Below are 17,899 nucleotides of genomic sequence, written 5' to 3'. Positions count from 1 at the left end.
TTTTGGGAGTGGTGCAGGGCCAAGTCAGGGTGAGCTTGTCTTAGCCCCATTGCACCACCACCCAGGAGCCACCTGAGGTAATCAGTGTCCAGATGGAGCCAGCTCTGAACCCCTGCCCTAGTCATGAACCCCCTCTTGCACCGCAAGCTGTTGCCCTTGCCCTGAGCCCCCTGGACCTAAACTCCCTTACGGAGCCTGTACTCTGAACCCCTTCCTGCACCCTAACTCCCTGCCCAGGGCTCAGCTCAGAGCCCCCTCACATTCCAAATCCCTTAGCCCAAGACCAAAGCCTGTGCCCCAACCCTCTGCCCCTGCCTGGTGAAAGGGAGGGAGAATGGGGGAGGCAGGAAGGGAGGGCAGAGGGAGAAGTGGCACAAAGGAGGCAGGGCAAGGGTATTTGGGTTTGAGAGAGATTTTACATTGTATTTAAATTCAAAAAGTAATCTTGTGATTAAAGGTTGGAGACCACTGTCTTAGAGACTGTCTGGTTTGGACAATACACGTGGCTGAGGGACATTGCTAATTAGAAGTTCCTTTGAGACATTAGCCCCAGGACGGGGCATGCCCTGCTTCTATCTACCCTGCTTTAAGTCCTGTTAGTTGCCTCAGGCCTATGCCTGTTAGTGACCCACAGAATAAGGCTATGTCTACACTGCAGGCTTCTTGCACAAAAGGTCTTGCGCAAGAGTGTGTCTGCACTGCCATGTGCTTTTGTGCAAGAGTGTCCATGGCGGTATAGAGGCTCTCTTGCGCAAGAAAGCTCTGATGGCCATTTTAACCATAGGGGTTTCTTGCGCAAGAAACCTCTGTTGCCTGTCCACACTGCCTTCTTGCACAAGAAGCCCTCTTTTCTGATGCTTTACTGTAAATTTAGTTGCTCAAGTACACGTGTGCAGTGTAGACGCTCCGCAAGTTTTTGCGCAAGAACCGCCGTGCTTGCACAAAAAGCCTTGAGTGTAGACGTAGCTCAAGTGTCTTCAGTGTTTAGGACCTGTTGTTGAGCTAATAGCTTCTGGCACTGATGCCTGCCTGAAAAGGGGTGTTCCTTCTGACACCTCAGACACTGAGTGGCACACCTACGGAGGTATGGTGTGACGTAATGGGGGGTACCTTGCTGGTTGCTATGCTGGGCAGTGGGCTGTGGGTGACCTCTGCTGTCTGTAGCACGGCCCAGCAGGGAAGGGGATGAGTCATTATGCAAGGGGGCTCCAAACCTGTCCGACCAGTTATCTCCCAGGGAGTGGAACAATGGAAAGAAGGCGGAGTGGAGCCCTGGCTGGGAGGCAGGGCTGGAGGAGAGTGGTAGTTTCTGTCTGGGAAGCAAGGGAGAAGGAGCTAGGGAGGGGGCTGGGATTGTAGGGCCCAGCCGCCCTCCATCTCAAGGGGGGGCACTGAGGCCTCCTAGCCCCAGTTCCTGTAACCAGATTACATCTGTGCTGTGCTGTATCCTGGAGAAGCAATAAACTCCCTCTATTCTACTGGCTGGTGGAGTCTGTTCGTGCCAGTACGGGGGTGCAGGAGGTGGGGGACCTCGACGTGCCGTCACACATGAGGAACCCCCATGAGTTCCATAGACCCCATTGGGTAGGCCACAGGGCCAGAGAACACATGAGCTGCTGTGGTCCCATTTGCAGTGCGTCAGGAGTAAATGGTGCCAAGGCTTGTGCTGTTGGCAGGGACATATTATTGACAGGTGCCACATTTTCAAATCTTTTAGGCTGCAGTTAAAGGCTTCTTTTTGAAATCAGCTCCAGCTCAAGACCAGCATTCTGACTCAGCACTGACTACAGGTGCTTCTGTGCACAATGCGCCACCAGTGCCAAGAGGTACACGGCACCATTCCCTATTCTCGGCCTCAACTAAGGACCAAGAATCCTCAGAGGGGCAGATCGCTGGGTCCATATGAAGACAAACCCAAGTAGATGGTTAATACGGCACTGACTCAAGTGGTGCGGTCGACCTCCATGGCTGTTCTGGAATGTGGTAGTCCAGACTGTTCCCCACCACCAACTCCAGGCAGCCCACCAGAGGCTCTTCAGGCAGCCTGAGAGATCCTATTCATGTTGTTGCTGCCAAAGCCTGCCATAGTTGAGCCCTGGCAGAAGGGGAAGACCATGCTGGGACCCCTCAATCTCCTCTCAGGTAGGTTCTTCTTCCAAAGAAACTTTCCATCATGTGCCCTCTTTTACTAGTAAACAAGGGACCGGTAGTCTGATGCAGACCTCTTGATTCATGGGCTCCGACAGATCGAGGGGGGCTTGCTGGCAACGGGGTACATACCTGAGGACGCACATATCTGCCACCATGTTAGGCATTCCCAAGGATGTTGCTCACCACTCTCCCCTTGTGCTTCCAGGGACAGATCTCTGGTCTGCTGGCCCCATCCCTTTGCTTGCTGATCACTGCACCTTCCGCCTCAGAATGCACCTTGAGAGAGCGCAGGCGTCGCATCTGGTTCCATTCTGCTTCACAATACAGCACCAGTCCAGCACCACTCAGTGCCCAGGACCTGGCACAGATCTCCAGGCCCCCGTTGTCTCTGAGGAGCCAGTCTCAACACTCATCCGTGGCCTCATATTGTTCCAACAGGAGCCCGCTGTTCTAGGAATGTAAGCTGATTGACTAGTTGACTGTCCAGTAAGCAAAAGTTTCAGCTAGTCGACACGCTATTCGATTAGTCACTTCTCCCCCCTCCCTCCCCGCCCTTACTACCTGTATCAGAAAGAGGCAGGAAGGGGAGAGGAAAGAGGAGGAGCTGCTGGGGGAAGCCAGCTTAAAAGCTAGTTCCCCTCAGCTCCAGCTCCGAGGAGCCCGCTGGGGCTCTTGTACATTTCAAAGTGGAAGCGCTGTGTGAAGCTTGGGGCCAATGGAGGACTCAAAGCTCTATGCCGCATTTCAATTTTTGAAATGTAACAGCTGGGTGGACTCTTGCTACATTTCAAAGTGGAACACCCTTATCGACTAATTAAATAGTCAGTGGAAATTCCATCGACTGTTTAAACACCCCTATTCAGGACCATCCTGGTCACCGGACAAATGTCCTCTTAGAGAGTCTTGCATCATGGTCTGTTTCGCTGCCACCAGCACAAACCCTGGCACTGTTTCCTCCTGTGACACCGTAAACTGGCCCACAGTAGTTCATGTGGCTTCTGGCCTACCTAATGGGGTCCATGGAATCCATGGGCGTTCCCCATGCATCTGCAGGTGCCCCACTCAGTCACCATCGTGTAAGAAGGACCACCAGCCTACCTTCCCAAACAGCAAAGAGACTCTTTGCTCTACAAGTCTGTCTATCGAGGAAGACCTGGAGCACCCTCTGACACTCCTGATGTCCGAGGAAGGACCATCCGCCCAGACGCCATTCCCTGCCTACTCTTTGAATTTACATTAGCATAACTATGCCTATATAAGGGACCTACCGGCAAAGCAGACAAGGAAGCCGGGTAGAGACAAGTCTCCCCATAAAGACCTTACAGTGACACAGCTGTACCGCTGCATCTGCACTGATTTAAGATCTCCTGGATAGCTGCTATCTGCATAATTAAACTAAGGCTATAAAAGACTAGTCGACTATCCGATGAGCATTTGCTTATTGGATAGTATTTTGACTAGTCGACAAGTCGATATTCCCCACCCCCTTTGCTGCCTCTATCAGACAGAGGCAGCAAAGGTAGGGGAGGGAAGGGGTACTTCAAAGTGGCAGAGTTGCACAGTGACGCTGCTGCTTTGAAACCCCCAGGCAGCTTTTCAGAGGTGCAGCAGTTGCACCTTTAAAATGCCGCCTGTGCGCCTTTCAAATGGGCAGCTGTGGAGCCCAGGATCAGCTGCGTGGTGGGCTGCCTCTTTAAAACGCCGCCTTTGCGATGATTCAGAGGGGCAGCTGTGGAGCCCAGGATCAGCTGAGGGCTACCTGCAGCATTTCCCTGGAACCACATGGAACCCAGAGTCAGCTGGGGACTCCCTAGCTGCTGCTTCAGGTAGTGTGCCCGTGGGTGCTTCACTGTAGGTGTCAGGCTTGTCACTGTAGGTGTCAGGCGCCGCAGGTCAGAGATTCATTAGCCGTGGTTTAGCCAGACCGTGCATGCACGACGACATCGCCGCGTACACTTTCTTGCCGTTTCTGAGGCTGCACATGGTCCGGTTCTCGCCAGTTCCTTCTAACCATTCACAATCATAGGAGGAGTGAATTGTTTCTCCTCACCCTGACTGAAAAAATTTAGAATTAGTTAGCAATAATTAGTTTTTAGTCTTATTTAGTTATTTAGTTTTTAGATATAGCTTCACTTGTGAACGTTTAAAAAAAACTTTTTTTCTTTCTGTATATATAGTTCTACCTAGATAATCTGTACATAGTTATGCTACTTAAAAAAAAAAGCCAGATTCCCCCGGTTTCAAGAAGTTCTCTACATGCCGCAACGCGATGCCAGCCTCCAACAGCCATGCCAGCTGCATCAAATGCTTGGGCGAGGGTCACATCCCTCAGAAATGCCCACACTGCTCAAAGCTGACTGTGCGCACGAGATGGGACTGTGAAATGTGCCTGAAAATGTTATTGTTCAGCAAGGTACTACAACCTGCTGAAAGAGACTCAACTGTGAGCCCTACGACTGCAGGAAGGCCGCCAGCCCATAGGCTTAGCATGGCTGAGAAGCCGGGCACATCCAGCTTCTTCTAACACCCAGGCTCATACACACAAAACGAGCCATACGGTGTCCGAGCCGAGCCCAGTCTCACATAGAGAGGCGGCACAGGTGACACCAATAGCGCCTAGAGCCGATTCGGCACCTGTGCCGGGCAAACAAAGGTCAGCAGCACCGACGAAATTGGCACCAAAGGTACACAGGACAGCACTGACTCTGGCACCGAGGTCACTGTCCCCAGCTCCGTGCCCAAGCCCTTCAGCATCTTCGGGTTCTACGGCCAGTACAACGGTGCCAAGTCATGTGGCACCAACCCACATGGCACCGAGTCATTCGGCGCCTGTTCACACAGCACCAAGCGCGTTGGCACCAAGTCAGGTGGCGCTGTCCTCAGCAGCGCCATCTCCAGTGGTGCCTCCCTCTACACAAGTGCTGCACCGTCTGGCACTGTCACCGACCTCAAGAGGACAGCCTGTACCGATACCTCAGATACGGCTTTCTCCTCAAAGGTGGAAGGCTACCCATAAGTCTAGGAGAGTAACAACACCATCTCCTAGTCCAGAACCAGCGGTATTTTCTCCGCAACCTTCTTCATCACCTTCACTGATGGCAGTCCCTATGCAATGGGAAGACCGCCCTAGTCCAGACCAGAGTTGTTCGCCACGGTATTCCTCATCTCCGCAATGCTATCACAGGCGGCCACACTCGCCAACATACCATAGAGGAAGATCTCGCTTCCCAAGGTCACCTACAAGATCCTCCTACACTGGATACCACCACACCGCATACTATTCTCCTCCTCACCATGGACATGACAGATATCATAGCCACATGGGATTACTATTTCCATCAATACTCATATAGCCACTTCCACTCATCTTCTCTACACTGTCACTGAGGGCACTCACAGTACCATCAGGTTACTGTCACCGCCGCAATCATCCACAAGGCCTCCAACCCCCTCAGGGGATGCACATCCAACAGAACAGCAACCGGAGCAGCAGGAAACTCTCTCGGAACATGCTCAACCACACACACGGTCCCCAACGGACCAGTCTTCTTCATCCCCGGATGATGCAGTTTTTTCTGGAGATTCTTCCCCAGTTGATGACATCAGACAATTCCATGACCTCTTTAAGAGGGTGGCAGAATCTCAGGAAATACAACTAGAGGAGGTGCAACAAAAACAGCATCAACTACTTAAGAACCTTCACAGAAAAGCAAACTTGCTTTGCCCTTGGACGAAGCAATATTGGAAATTGCAGATGACATCTGGTAGACCCCAGCTTCCATCCAAGCAACACATTAAAGGTCGGATAAAAAGTATTTTATCCCCTCCAAAGGGATGGAATTTCTATACATGCATCTACAACCAAATTCCTAGGTGGTCGATGCCGCTCAGCAACGATCAAAGACCCCCTCAATATAAAAACACCACATCAGACAAGGAGGCCAAGCGTTTAGATCTTTTTGGAAGAAAAGTATACTTATCTGCTACGCTAACTTTACAAATGGCGAACTACTCAGCACATCTCTCCAACCACAACTTTGATAATTATGCAAAGTTGGTGACACTTCTCCAACATCTGCCAGAAGAAAAACGTCAGCTTTTGAAATCGGTGGTACAAGAAGGTTATATGGCCTCGAACAGCATTGCAAATTTTGTTAGATATTGCGGGCACAGTGGTCTGTACCACCACCACATCAGTGGCAATGTGGCGTTCCTCTTGGCTTCAGATGGCATCCGTACCGAGAGATCTACACACAAAGGTTAGAGGACCCACCATTTGATAGGCAGAGTCTGTTTGCGGCTAACACTGACCAATTGCTGCATTCTGGAAAAGACTCCAGGACAACACTCAGGACTCTTGGCACGTACACGCCACCGTACCACCGAAAACGATACATGCCCTATTACAGACAGCGGCCTACTCCCTATGCTAATCCTAGGTTCAGACAATATTGACCCCAACAAAGAGGGAAACCTCGACAACAAAGACAATACCCACAATCGAACAGGGTGCCCATCCAGCACAATAATAGACAGTTTGACGTTATAGTCAAGGGACTACAGACCATCCCCCTAACACATCAATCAGAAATACATCAATATTTCACCATTGCTTACGGCCCTTCCAACAAGGGTGGTTTGCCATCACCGCCAACTGCTGGATCTGGGAATTGATAACTTCAGGTTACACTATACCCCTTCTCTCTCTGCCACCCACCTTTCCCCGGCCCTTTTCAGGGACCCATCTCACGAGACTCTCCTCATGCAGGAGGCTCTTCGTCTTCTCAATATTGGCGCAGTAGAGAGTGAGCCAGAACAATTCCATGGCAGGGGATTGCCTGTTATATAGCACTGTAAATCCCCGTACTCGCTCTCAGGGAAGGTGGATCACGTGGGTGACTGAATACAAATATACTAGCGCCACATCAGACAAACTCATGAGCTTGTTTAGCATTTGTTTATTATTATCCTTCCTTACTTGTGGTCTACTTTTTCAACTTCATATATAATCTGTAAGGAATTCCGCAAAATAATTTTGAATTTAAAAGGATTCCATGGCCAAATAAAATCGGGAAACACTGCTTTAGATGGACTTACCTCTTACATTAGTAGAACAGGCTGGAGCCATTAAAGCTGATCACTCTGGCATTGTCTCTTAATGACCATTAAGTGGTAGTCATTATTACAAAGGGCTTCCTCTCTTTCCTGTAGTGGATAGGCTCTGCTACTCAAATCGAACTCTAGGGAGAAATATAAATTTCCATGTATGATAGGGAAATATTTAGCTAATGGGGGATCCAGATGCTATATTGTTTATTAAACTGAACCCCCAAATTTAACACTTGATATTTGTCTAAAACTTGTACTAAATTATTTTGCTGTTTTCTCGCTTCCTGCCTCTAGTACGGGGTGGGCAATAATTTTTGCTTGGGGGGGTATTTAATATATTTTGATATGTGGTCACAGGCAGGCTCCAGTCTCCTGAAGGGGTGGCTGATGGTGCGGAAGGGGGGAAAGCGGGGGACTGGCCTCCCTCTAGAGTTGTCTGGGGCCAGTCTTGGAAGTAAAAGCACATCAAAGGGCTTGTGGCTACTGGTGCCACTGCTACCGTGTTGCCTATCAGCCCCCCACTTGTAACCACTACCAAGGCAGATTTGAACCTGGGACCTCGGGAGCTGACTCTAGGAGCCTCTACCCTCTGAGCTAAAAGGTAGAGGTCTCTTGATCTTAACTGTTGCAGTGGTCTAGGTGCCACTTGCAGTACTCAGTAACCACACTAACTGTGTGGGTTACACCTGCAGCCAACTAAAAGGCATGCGACTCCAGCCCCTGCCAGAGTAGCACCAGGAGCCATGAGCCATTTAAATAGGATCTTGCTGCCTGAGTAAGTGCCTGGAAAAATTGGTAGCACAGGCAGCAAGATATAAATAGAAAGTAGCCAGATGCAGTCTGTGGGCCAGATCAAAGTGTTAAGCATTCTGTATCCAGCCCCCAGGCCTCATCTTGCCCAGCCCTGCTCTAGTACATAGCTGTTGGATGAGGATGGGGAGATGTTTATTCATATGTTTTTTTAATGATTTTTACATTAGCTCTTGCATAGATTTTAAATAATAACTAGTGCTGCTACACGTGGCACAGTTGAGTACATTTGCTCAAGTGTTATGAGTAGAGGGTATGAATATGCTTTTCTACTTGAAGGTCTGCTGAAAGCTTTTTGTGCTTAGTAATTTAATGGAAGTATTGTTTTGTGTATCTCCAGGCACCTGGCAGAATATTAAAGTTACTAAATGCTACACATCAAACTTTAGTTTTTCAAATGTCAAGATTTAAAACTATAAACTTGTATCAGGAAGCTGAGAGATCTCCAGCGTGAAGACGAGTGAGCCAAGAGTGAAGAATCCTACATCTGTTTTACCATTAATTTAACTGGGATATGGTGTGTGGTGAAAGAAAGTTATAGGAGGATGTTCTACAGTCTAAGAAAAATATACATATATATCATTTACATAGTAAACAGATGTGCTTCCATAATTGCTCAAAGTGGGATAAAGACTTTATCTTCTTTCTCAGTGATTTATAGAATCCTAGACTTGACTGATTCTTTGTGTTTACCCTCATGACTGACTAACTTTTCTGATAATTATTTTTATTTTTCTGCTGGGAAGTCCACCTTGAGCAGGGTTTCATGAAAATGTAACCTGGTTGTACATTACCAAAGAGAAGAAGGGAAAATTATTATCCTTGGTCAACATAATTATGAAATATTTTTTAAAAAGAATCTGTGTTACAATAGAATTCTAACACATCTGCTTTTCCTTGCAGTGTCTCAAGAAGAAAGATCTGTTTTGTGTAGCAATAATTGGCTTCCACAGAGCTGTCCCAATGACAGAATTATCAGCACACCTACCTCAATTCCAGCATGGACAGCTGACAGAAAACTTCTCTGACAACCACCTGAGCAATACTGTGAGTAGCAAATTACCTCCTCAAGCAGTCAGCTTGGAAGATAATAAGGTGATAAGTAACAGTTGAGTTGGATTTCTCAAGAAAATGTGTCAAACCAACCTTTCTTTGACAAGGTAACAAGTCTTGTGGATGGTGATGAAGAGGTAGATGTGGTATATCTCGACTTTAGTAAGGCTTTTGATACTATCTTGCATGACAGTCTCATAAATAAACTAGGGAAATACAACCTAGATCAGGAATGGACAAGAGGATGCCAGCAGGCTGGATGCGGCCTGCCAAGCCACCAGATCTGGCCCACTGCTGCCTCACTGGGACCCTTAAGCACTGTGCAGCATCAGCCACATTAAACATGTGCTCTGTCCCACTCCTCAGCAAAATCTCTCAGCTTTCATTGGCCAGTTTTTGACCAATAGCAGCTGAGATATTTTGCAGGCGGCAGGGGCAGCCAATGAAGCCTCCTTCACCCTGTCTGGAGCAGAGCTATGTAGAGCACCATGCGACTGCAGCCTTCAGGTTCCCGTGGGGCTGCTGACTGGCAGCTGCTTAGGTAAGTGTCTCCCAGCCAGAACCTGTCTCTGGCACCCCTACCTTTTTCCCCCCAACTACCTGCCCCAAGCCAACATCCAAACCCTCTGCACTCAGGTTACAACTCCCTCTTAGAGCCCCTCCCTCAGGCCAGAATCCTCTCCTGCACCCATACTGCTCCCTTCTGGACTCTGCACCCAAAGCTTCTGCCCCAGATCACAAACCCCTCCTTCACCCAAACTCCCTCTCAGACTCTACACCCCCTCCTGCATCCAGTCTCCTACCCCAAGCTCCCTTCTGCACCTAACTTCTGTCCCAGATCCCAAACCTTCTCGGAAGAAATGTGGCCCTTGACTACTTGCCAAAATCTTGGAATGGTCCCCCATTAAAAATTATTGCCCACCCCTACCTAGACAGGGTACATAACTGGTTGGAAAACTGTTCCCTGAGAATACTTATCAGTGTTTCCCAGTGAAGCAGAAAAGGCTTCTCAAGTGGAGGGTGTGGTCAGTCCTGGGTCTGATTCTAGTTCTGTTCTATATCTTCGTCAGTGACTTAGATAATGGTAGGGAAAGTACACTCGTAAAGTTTTCAGATGGTACTGGGGGGGTGAGGAGGTGATGAGTTGCAAATGCTTTGAAGGTGGCAGGGGGCTGCTCCAGCCCCTTCCAGTTAACCGATAAGCCTCAGCCCTTAAGAGGCTACCAGTTAACCTTTTGGATCCCTACATTGGCCCATAATCATATATGGAAATTAATAAATTTGTAACCCAATCTTTTACCAGAGGAGAGCACACTTTTAATCTGTAAACTTTGTTTTAAGAGAAAGTTTATCTGATATTCCAGGGCCTTTTCTGTTGGTTCAGGATCATTACTCTCGGTTTTCTATTAACTAGTTTACAGGGTAGATATCAAAGTTATTATTTGTCTGATATTACTCGTTCCCCTCCAAGTACATAGCTCATAACTGTGATGTGCCAGTAATATGAGACTTGTTCTGACTTGAGCTTCTGAGCTGTTAGTTAAACCATGACTGAGAAAAGTGAGGAATCTGTACCTTTGCTATCTCTACAGCAAGAATCTGTGGCCTATGTTCTGTTTAATGTTAACCAGGTAGGATTTGCACTTTGTTCCTTTAAGCAGAAAGTAATAAGATACCGATTTGCTTGTATGTACATTACATGTTTGTTCAAATACTTAGAAGGGCAAAGATTGTTTTAATATGTTAATGATTTGACTTTATACTTCCTCTGAAATTTCCTACTGCACTTATGGTTCACATACTAATTAAAAGTAGTTCTCTTTTCTGATACTGCTTGTATTTTCTTTGAATGTGACATTGATTGCAGCACTTTGGGTTTTTTTTTTTTTTGGCAAATAATGGGCTTGGTGAGCATATCCTTGTTTCTAGACTATCCAGGGAGTAAACTACACATACAGAAATTTCTTTTTATTTTCCTGAGTGTTTGTTTCCATTTAAATTGTGATCCTATAGTCAGCATGGTTTTCTCTTTGGCTGCTTCATTGCGTTTTCTGAGAGCTGCAGGTTTTCGTTTTTGTCTTTTAACTCTGTTTAAGGGTGCATACGTTCAGCCAGGAATGATATTATGAGGAAATGATGAAAAAGTGAAACACAATCCACAAGAATCAGGATCCCTAAATTGTAGACCTTAACTAATCTCAGTGTGCTTCCCCATATGTCTGCACTGCAGCTGGAAGATGTTTGGCTGGGTATTATGTATACTTGTTAGCTTTGCTTAAGCTACTATGCTAAAAATAAAAGTGCTGCTGCTCACAGCCCCTCTCCTGGGGAGTGGGAGCCACGTGGCAATTTTTCATTCATCTGGCAATTGACTGGGCGTAGGGATGTAAAGGACTTGTCGACTAGTCATCCCTCTCCCCTCTTGCTCCCTCTATCAGATAGAGGCAGCAAGGGGGAGGGAAGAAGTCAGGAGTACTTAAAAGCGGCAGCGCCACATGGAGCCTGGGGTCAGCTGCTCCATGCTGCGCTGCCGCGGGGAGCCCAGCTTCAGGCTTATCACGGCATTTCAAAGCAGCAGCGCTGTGTGAAGCCGGGGGTCAGCTGGGGATTGACCCTGGGCTCTATGCGGCGTGCCAGCTTTGAAATGTACAAGAGTCCCCAATGGGGGCTCTTGTGCATTTCAAAGAGGAAGTGCAACATGGAGTCTGGGGCCAGGGCGAATCCCCTACTGACCCGAGACTCCATCCGACTCTTCTGCTTTCGAAGCGGAAGCGCTCATGTGGAGCCCAGAGTCAGCAAGACTTCCAGCTGGCCCTGGGCTCCACACAGTGTTCCAACTTTGAAATGCACAGTGGGGGCTCTTGTACATTTCAGAGGCAGAATGTGGAAGTGCTTATCAACTAGTCGAGTAGTCAATAGAAATTCCATCAACTACTTGACTAGTAAATTCATTGCTACTCAACTGGATCTTCACCTAACTGGACCTTCACCATCAATTTCTAAAGATTCAAGCATAAAAAATGTGTAGCCCATTTGATTACAAATGTAACATTGTAAATGTGAACGGAATGTAATCTGATGCAGAACATTGTTGCAGAAACCATTCTGCTTACTCTCCCACAACCCCTAGAAAAACACACACAGTTCTTTTGCAGCAACCAGTAATTTAAGGGAGGAAGAGCGCTCCTTTTCACTTCCAGCATCTTGAGTAGAGTGAACTTCAAACTTACCAGAAAACAAGTCAGCCCCTCTCCTCGCCCCCTCCCCCAAGGGCTCAGCATCATCACCTTTACAGAAATTTGGTGTCAATTGGAGGGGAAAAATGATTTACCAAAAAAAAAAAAGATTAATTTTAACTTATTTTAGTGTTCTAATTGTTAGTAGAATTTTAGATTTTGCATACAGATCTTTTGGTTAAGAAGATTCATACTTTAAATACTCATCTACATTGGGAGGGCAGAGTCCAGAAGCCTCAATAACATTATCATGAGAACACCACAAATACAAAACTGATGACCAAATATCCTGTGCTGTATTTCCAATCAACACCCCTTTCTGATATCAACTTTCATAAGCCAAGATGGCTATAATGCTGCTTCCAAACCATACTCCTTTATCAGTGGTTACTGACTAAAATCATTTGGAATTTGTGCTTTTAGCTTGTTGTTTAGCTGCTTTTGAAAATTGCACGCTTAGGTGCTTAAGTGCAGATTTAGGTGGCTATTCAGCAGCTTGAGAGGTCAGACCTAGGACTACATTTAACAGGAGAGTATGTGGGTCATGCTGATGTGGATTCCATCCTGGTACTTCATATCTAACAAGTGTCAAATTTTTCAGTTCTGCCTCCTATACATCACTGTAAGCTGCCCTTTTCAGCTAGTGCTCTACTGTCAAGAAGCGGAATAACCAGGAAGAGTCCTCTCCTTTTGGGCCATATAAGAGGCTTTCTGTCCCTTAGCTTGTACCCGTTCTGCTCCCATTTTGTGCATCAGTATAGAGCTAAGGGTGTAAAGCAAGGGTTGGGAGGCAGAAATATAAATACCCCTTATGAAATAAACTGTAAAGAGACTTCTCAGCTCGAGGGAAGGAAGGGAAGGAATGGAAGCAAAATCAGCCCTTGTCACATAGAGGTGAAGTGGCTATTAGGGATGTAAAATCCCGTTTAATTAGTTAACCTGTTAAAATATAACATTTAACTGGTTAACTGCTTTAAATAGAGGTGGGCGGGGGGGCTGGACCGGCCCCCTGCTGTGGGCGGGAGCTGCTCCAGGTGGGCAGGAGCGGCCCTGTGGTGTGGCGTGGCGTGGTGGGTCCGGCTAGCCTGGAGCGGCCTATTGCCTGTGCTGCCAAGTAACCATACCTGGTAAGCATCATCCAGTAGGGCTATGGAGGCATAGCAACACAGGCGTCTTTCATCTCAGTTGTAAGGCCTTAGAAGCCAGCTGAAAAGTGTAAAGAAAAAATCATGGAAAAAACAAGCAGGTGCCAAAATTCACTACTTCAAACTCTGCTGTTTGCTGTGTTCCAAGCAGTAAATTCTTTCTGTCAGGGAATGTTGTGTCTCTTGTCCATAGAGCACCTACCTGTATTGAGGCTATATAATTAACAATTGAAATATTCTATAATTAAGATAATTTTGAATTCAATAATTGATTCTTCATAATTGAAAGGTCTATCTCTTACATTATTAATGGAGACATACCCACTGAATTCAGAAAATGATGGGTAACCAGTGTTGCTGATTTTTAGGGTCAAGAAACGGCTAGAATGAATAGTGGATGTGTCGTCCATATACATTTGTGTTATACTGAATATTTATTCCAAAGGACTGATTGTTCTACAGCTATACAAAGAAAAATTAGACATGTTGGTAAAAACTGATGGACACAGGCAATTAAATGTTTGGACTATCTTTGAATAAAGGTTCAAGCAAAAAAGCGACATATCATACCAAATTATGTATATCGATCATTCTACTGATGAACCAGGCAATTTCTATTCAGAAGCATATTGCTGAATTCTAAATGGGTAAGACCCAACAAGAAAGAGAAAAGAATAGTTTGCCTCAGTTTTCATATTTGATATATTCTTCCAAAATGTATCATTATAAATATTAAAAATCAGGATCAGGAAATGTATTCCTGTTTTTCAAGGGACATGTTAATATTTTTCTCCAATATTAGAGAAAAGGGATTATCAAATTGGAAACTGATAATCTAAACTATATCTCTTTTGTGAGGATAAAAAAATCCATGCACTCACTCAAGTTCATTCATCATGAGAATTGAGTTTTTAATTTAAATTTTAAAAATACCCTTTTTAATTTAAAAATGACAAGTGTCCGAGATTTTTATTACTATTCATGCATCAGTTTTTCTTACTTAAAATACTGTACAACTGTGGGAAAGCCATACCAGACCAATTTGTAGAGTTTCTTTCCAGCTTTAATAATGGTATTATGTACTGTAATGAGTGTAAACAGCATAGAGACTGGTTTTGGAATATTTTTTGTTGCTTTCATGCAACTAATGTCATAAATGTCACATTGCCAGTGCCACCATCTTCAGTAATAGTGTAAGAAATTACAATTGATGCATTGGGCTAACATCTACTTTCAGAGCATTCCTTGACAGTATCTCCATCCAAGGACAAACAATGGGCTCTTTAAATTGAAATTACACAAATTATGTAGAAAACAAATCCATGCTATTAGGCAAAAGCAACATCAATGTCAACAATTTGTGTTGTTTTGGAATTAAATGCTTTATATGCTTACATTCTATCCACAGTTCTCATGCAGTATATGGTAAACAGTGTTCCCTGTAAGCAATGCTATTGTGTGGCCATTTGGCTTTTCAAATGCTCCTAAGCTGATTATCAGAGTGCGTGCACGTAGGTTTTTTGTTTCTACTGGTGGTATACATTTACACATGTCTTGGTCCACATAAAAATTTAGCCCATGCATGGATGGAAAAGATTATAGGGAACATTGATTGTAAATGCTGTTGTTTAGGTCCTTGCTGCTGAAGCAATATGACAGTAAATAGTAAAGTGTGCATTTCCCACTCCACAGCCTCCTTGCCTTAGCATATAGAATATGGCAGACAGATGCTTACAGAAATGGAATTTCTTATCTTGCAGAATGACAACAGTGAGAGGCGGCGCCATGATAATTGTGAACGAAGGCGTAATGACAACCCCGAATCAGAGACTAACGGGCAACCACAGAATAGCACGCAGCAAGTGGTGGAACAGGAGGAAGAAGATGAGGAGTTGACTTTGAAATATGGGGCAAAGCATGTGATTATGCTTTTTGTACCTGTCACACTTTGCATGGTGGTAGTTGTTGCAACCATCAAGTCAGTCAGCTTTTATACACGAAAAGATGGACAGCTGTATGTATCCTTTTTTATTATTGTTTGGGTCTACTGAAGATCCTTTTCTTTACTCTGTGTCTGCACACCTTCAAGTACTTATGTTATCCACTGACCTTTTCTGTAGCCCAAGCCCAGCCCTATTTTCAGCTATGTTCCCAGCTCCTGTCACCCTGGAGACTCATCCAGACTGGTTTCTCCTACCAGGCCAAGCCAATTTTTCTTGTACTGGTGTAAGTTAAAGGACTTACAAAGAGGAACTTCAGGTTTCACCACTAGAGCTTTGTCAATAATTTCATCTCTCCCCCGTAGGAGTACCTCTAAAGATCATTTGTTTTCCTTTACTTCAATCTGAATCCTGACCTTTCACTTATTAATATTTTGTGCCTTTCTGTGAGGTTTACATGGTATGGACTCAATTCAGAGCACCATACATGAAAGTTGCATTCCGTTAAAAATTAAAGCTTTATTAGAGAAGGAAAAATGAGAATTTTATGAACATCCATATGTATGTAGGGTTTGAGGTTTGCTTATGTTGCTTGTGGACAAAGAAATAAGTTCATTAGTAAGAGCTGCCCAGAAATGTCCAATAGAATGTTTCACTTTCAACAGATCTGCATTTTCCAGTGGAAAAATATTTTGTGGACATGTTGAATGTAACAAAAAATCATTTTGTGTGGGAGAGGGGGACTGACAACTTTTTGATAATGGCAAAACGTATTTGGTTTGTGGCTTCAAAATGTGTATTATATGTTAAAATCAGAACAAAACATTATGTGATCTAAAATTACTGTTTTCAATTTCATTAGGTTAGGAAGTCTTGCTATTTTGTGTGTTTGGAACAGATTTTTTTTATTAACTCTAGGAATTTCCCATGGAACAGAAAATCTAATTCCTGCTCTGTTCTTTTCATGTTTATGTTTGTGTTGTGTTTTATTGAATATCCACTAGATGGTGTGTGCACAAAGGCCAAACTATACTTAGTGTGACCTAATTTACATTTACTTGCATGCTATAAAAATAGTTTTTAAATTTGGGTTGCTCTCTTACTAAGCAGAAAATAACTGTCCTTTTTGTAACCTTGATTTGAGAGATAAGTGCTGAGACTTCAAAAGGGAAATTGGCTTTACATATCTACGTATTGATCGTGGGCTTTTATCTAGACAACATTTATGTGGTGTATAGATTGGAATTTCATTTCCCTTTTTTTTTTTTTTTTTGGTCTGTATTGTAGTATCTACACTCCATTCACTGAAGATACAGAGACTGTGGGACAGAGAGCCCTGAACTCTATTCTCAATGCTACCATCATGATCAGTGTCATAATTGTTATGACCATACTCCTGGTTGTGCTTTACAAATACAGGTGCTATAAGGTGAGCACATATACCCCTATTGCTAATTAATTATGCTAATGTTTTATTATTCATTTAAATGCACTCTCATGAAAAGAGCAATCATGTGTAACTAAACTAGCAGCACCAGTTGCAGAGGTTCCCTGCTTTAGTTTTTGGAGGAGAATGGGCCAGGTAGTACGTAGTCTTGCATGGAATAAAAGTGCACAAGGCATTACCAATAATAAAATGCACTTCAAGAGACATTTTTTGGAGGGTGACAGTATGTCACCTGCAATCAGGGCTCAAAAAATACATAATACTATTGTTAATGAGAGCTCAAACTTAGTCTAGATGAGGGTCACATTAACTTGCTATAACCTAGAGTCTCCATATGTCAAAGCTCTATGTTATGCTTGTAGGTATGGGCTACATTTGGCCCGGTGATCGTGCTTTTTTCCTTTAATCGTCAGTAAAGAGGATGTGGAATAACAAAATGACATACTGTCTTTTAGTCAAACCCTTGAGTATATGTGAATTTGCTGTCAAATTCACTCCTTGCCACAACATTTAGTTTCAACTTCTGTGATTTTTGGGGAGGAGTTGCTAACTTGCAGTGACGCTGTAAAAAATAGTCTTTTGAAAATGTTGCCACATTTTGATAGAGGCAATGGCATCTGCTTGATCCTGCAGACACTCTGGAGCAAGTTTTATGAGGTGTTCATTTTCCTATTTGTTAGAATGGCTCACTTAACTCAAAAAACCTAACCGATAGTTTAAAAGTTATTTACATTATTTCACTGTTGGTCATTTTAGTAGAAACAGCCAACTGTTGTGCTTAAACCCACAATCCCAAACTGTCTCTTGGGTCTCCCCAAATGTCAAAAGCCTCACTTGCACTTACCAAGCTGCCAAACCCACTAGCTTCCCCTTAGCCACTTCCACAGTGTAGTTATGCCCTATAATTACAAACATCACTAGCATATCATAAAGTAAATTTATAAACTGCATAAAACTGAAAAAATAAATACTGGAGCTTTGGCAGTGATAGTATCTATTTTCATATTT

The 17,899-nt window shown here is 44.6% G+C and overlaps 1 protein-coding gene across 6 annotated transcripts in view; it reads left to right on the top strand.

Annotated features, from left to right (window-relative positions):
• PSEN1 (presenilin 1) overlaps positions 1–17,899 on the top strand; it is a 64,175-nt gene that overhangs the window by 4,115 nt on the left and 42,161 nt on the right. For 3 of the 6 annotated variants that reach the window (XM_014576287.4, XM_014576283.4, XM_014576284.4), the window contains exons 2-4: positions 8,974–9,117; positions 15,265–15,518; positions 16,732–16,873. In XM_014576287.4, the coding sequence (XP_014431773.2) occupies positions 9,034–9,117; positions 15,265–15,518; positions 16,732–16,873 (480 nt within the window). In that variant the 5' untranslated portion in view covers positions 8,974–9,033. Of the gene's footprint in view, positions 1–1,504; positions 2,143–2,356; positions 2,610–8,973; positions 9,118–10,582; positions 10,755–15,264; positions 15,519–16,731; positions 16,874–17,899 lie in introns of those variants that run through there. The other 3 variants (XM_014576285.4, XM_075927278.2, XM_089778522.1) reach the window with 3 other exon arrangements.

This window comes from Pelodiscus sinensis, chromosome 5, assembly GCF_052426305.1.
Source record: "Pelodiscus sinensis isolate ZL-2025 chromosome 5, ASM5242630v1, whole genome shotgun sequence".
Lineage (NCBI taxonomy): Eukaryota > Metazoa > Chordata > Testudines > Trionychidae > Pelodiscus > Pelodiscus sinensis.
The sequence above is the reverse complement of the archived record's forward strand: the minus strand, read 5'-3'. Positions and strand labels throughout refer to the sequence as shown.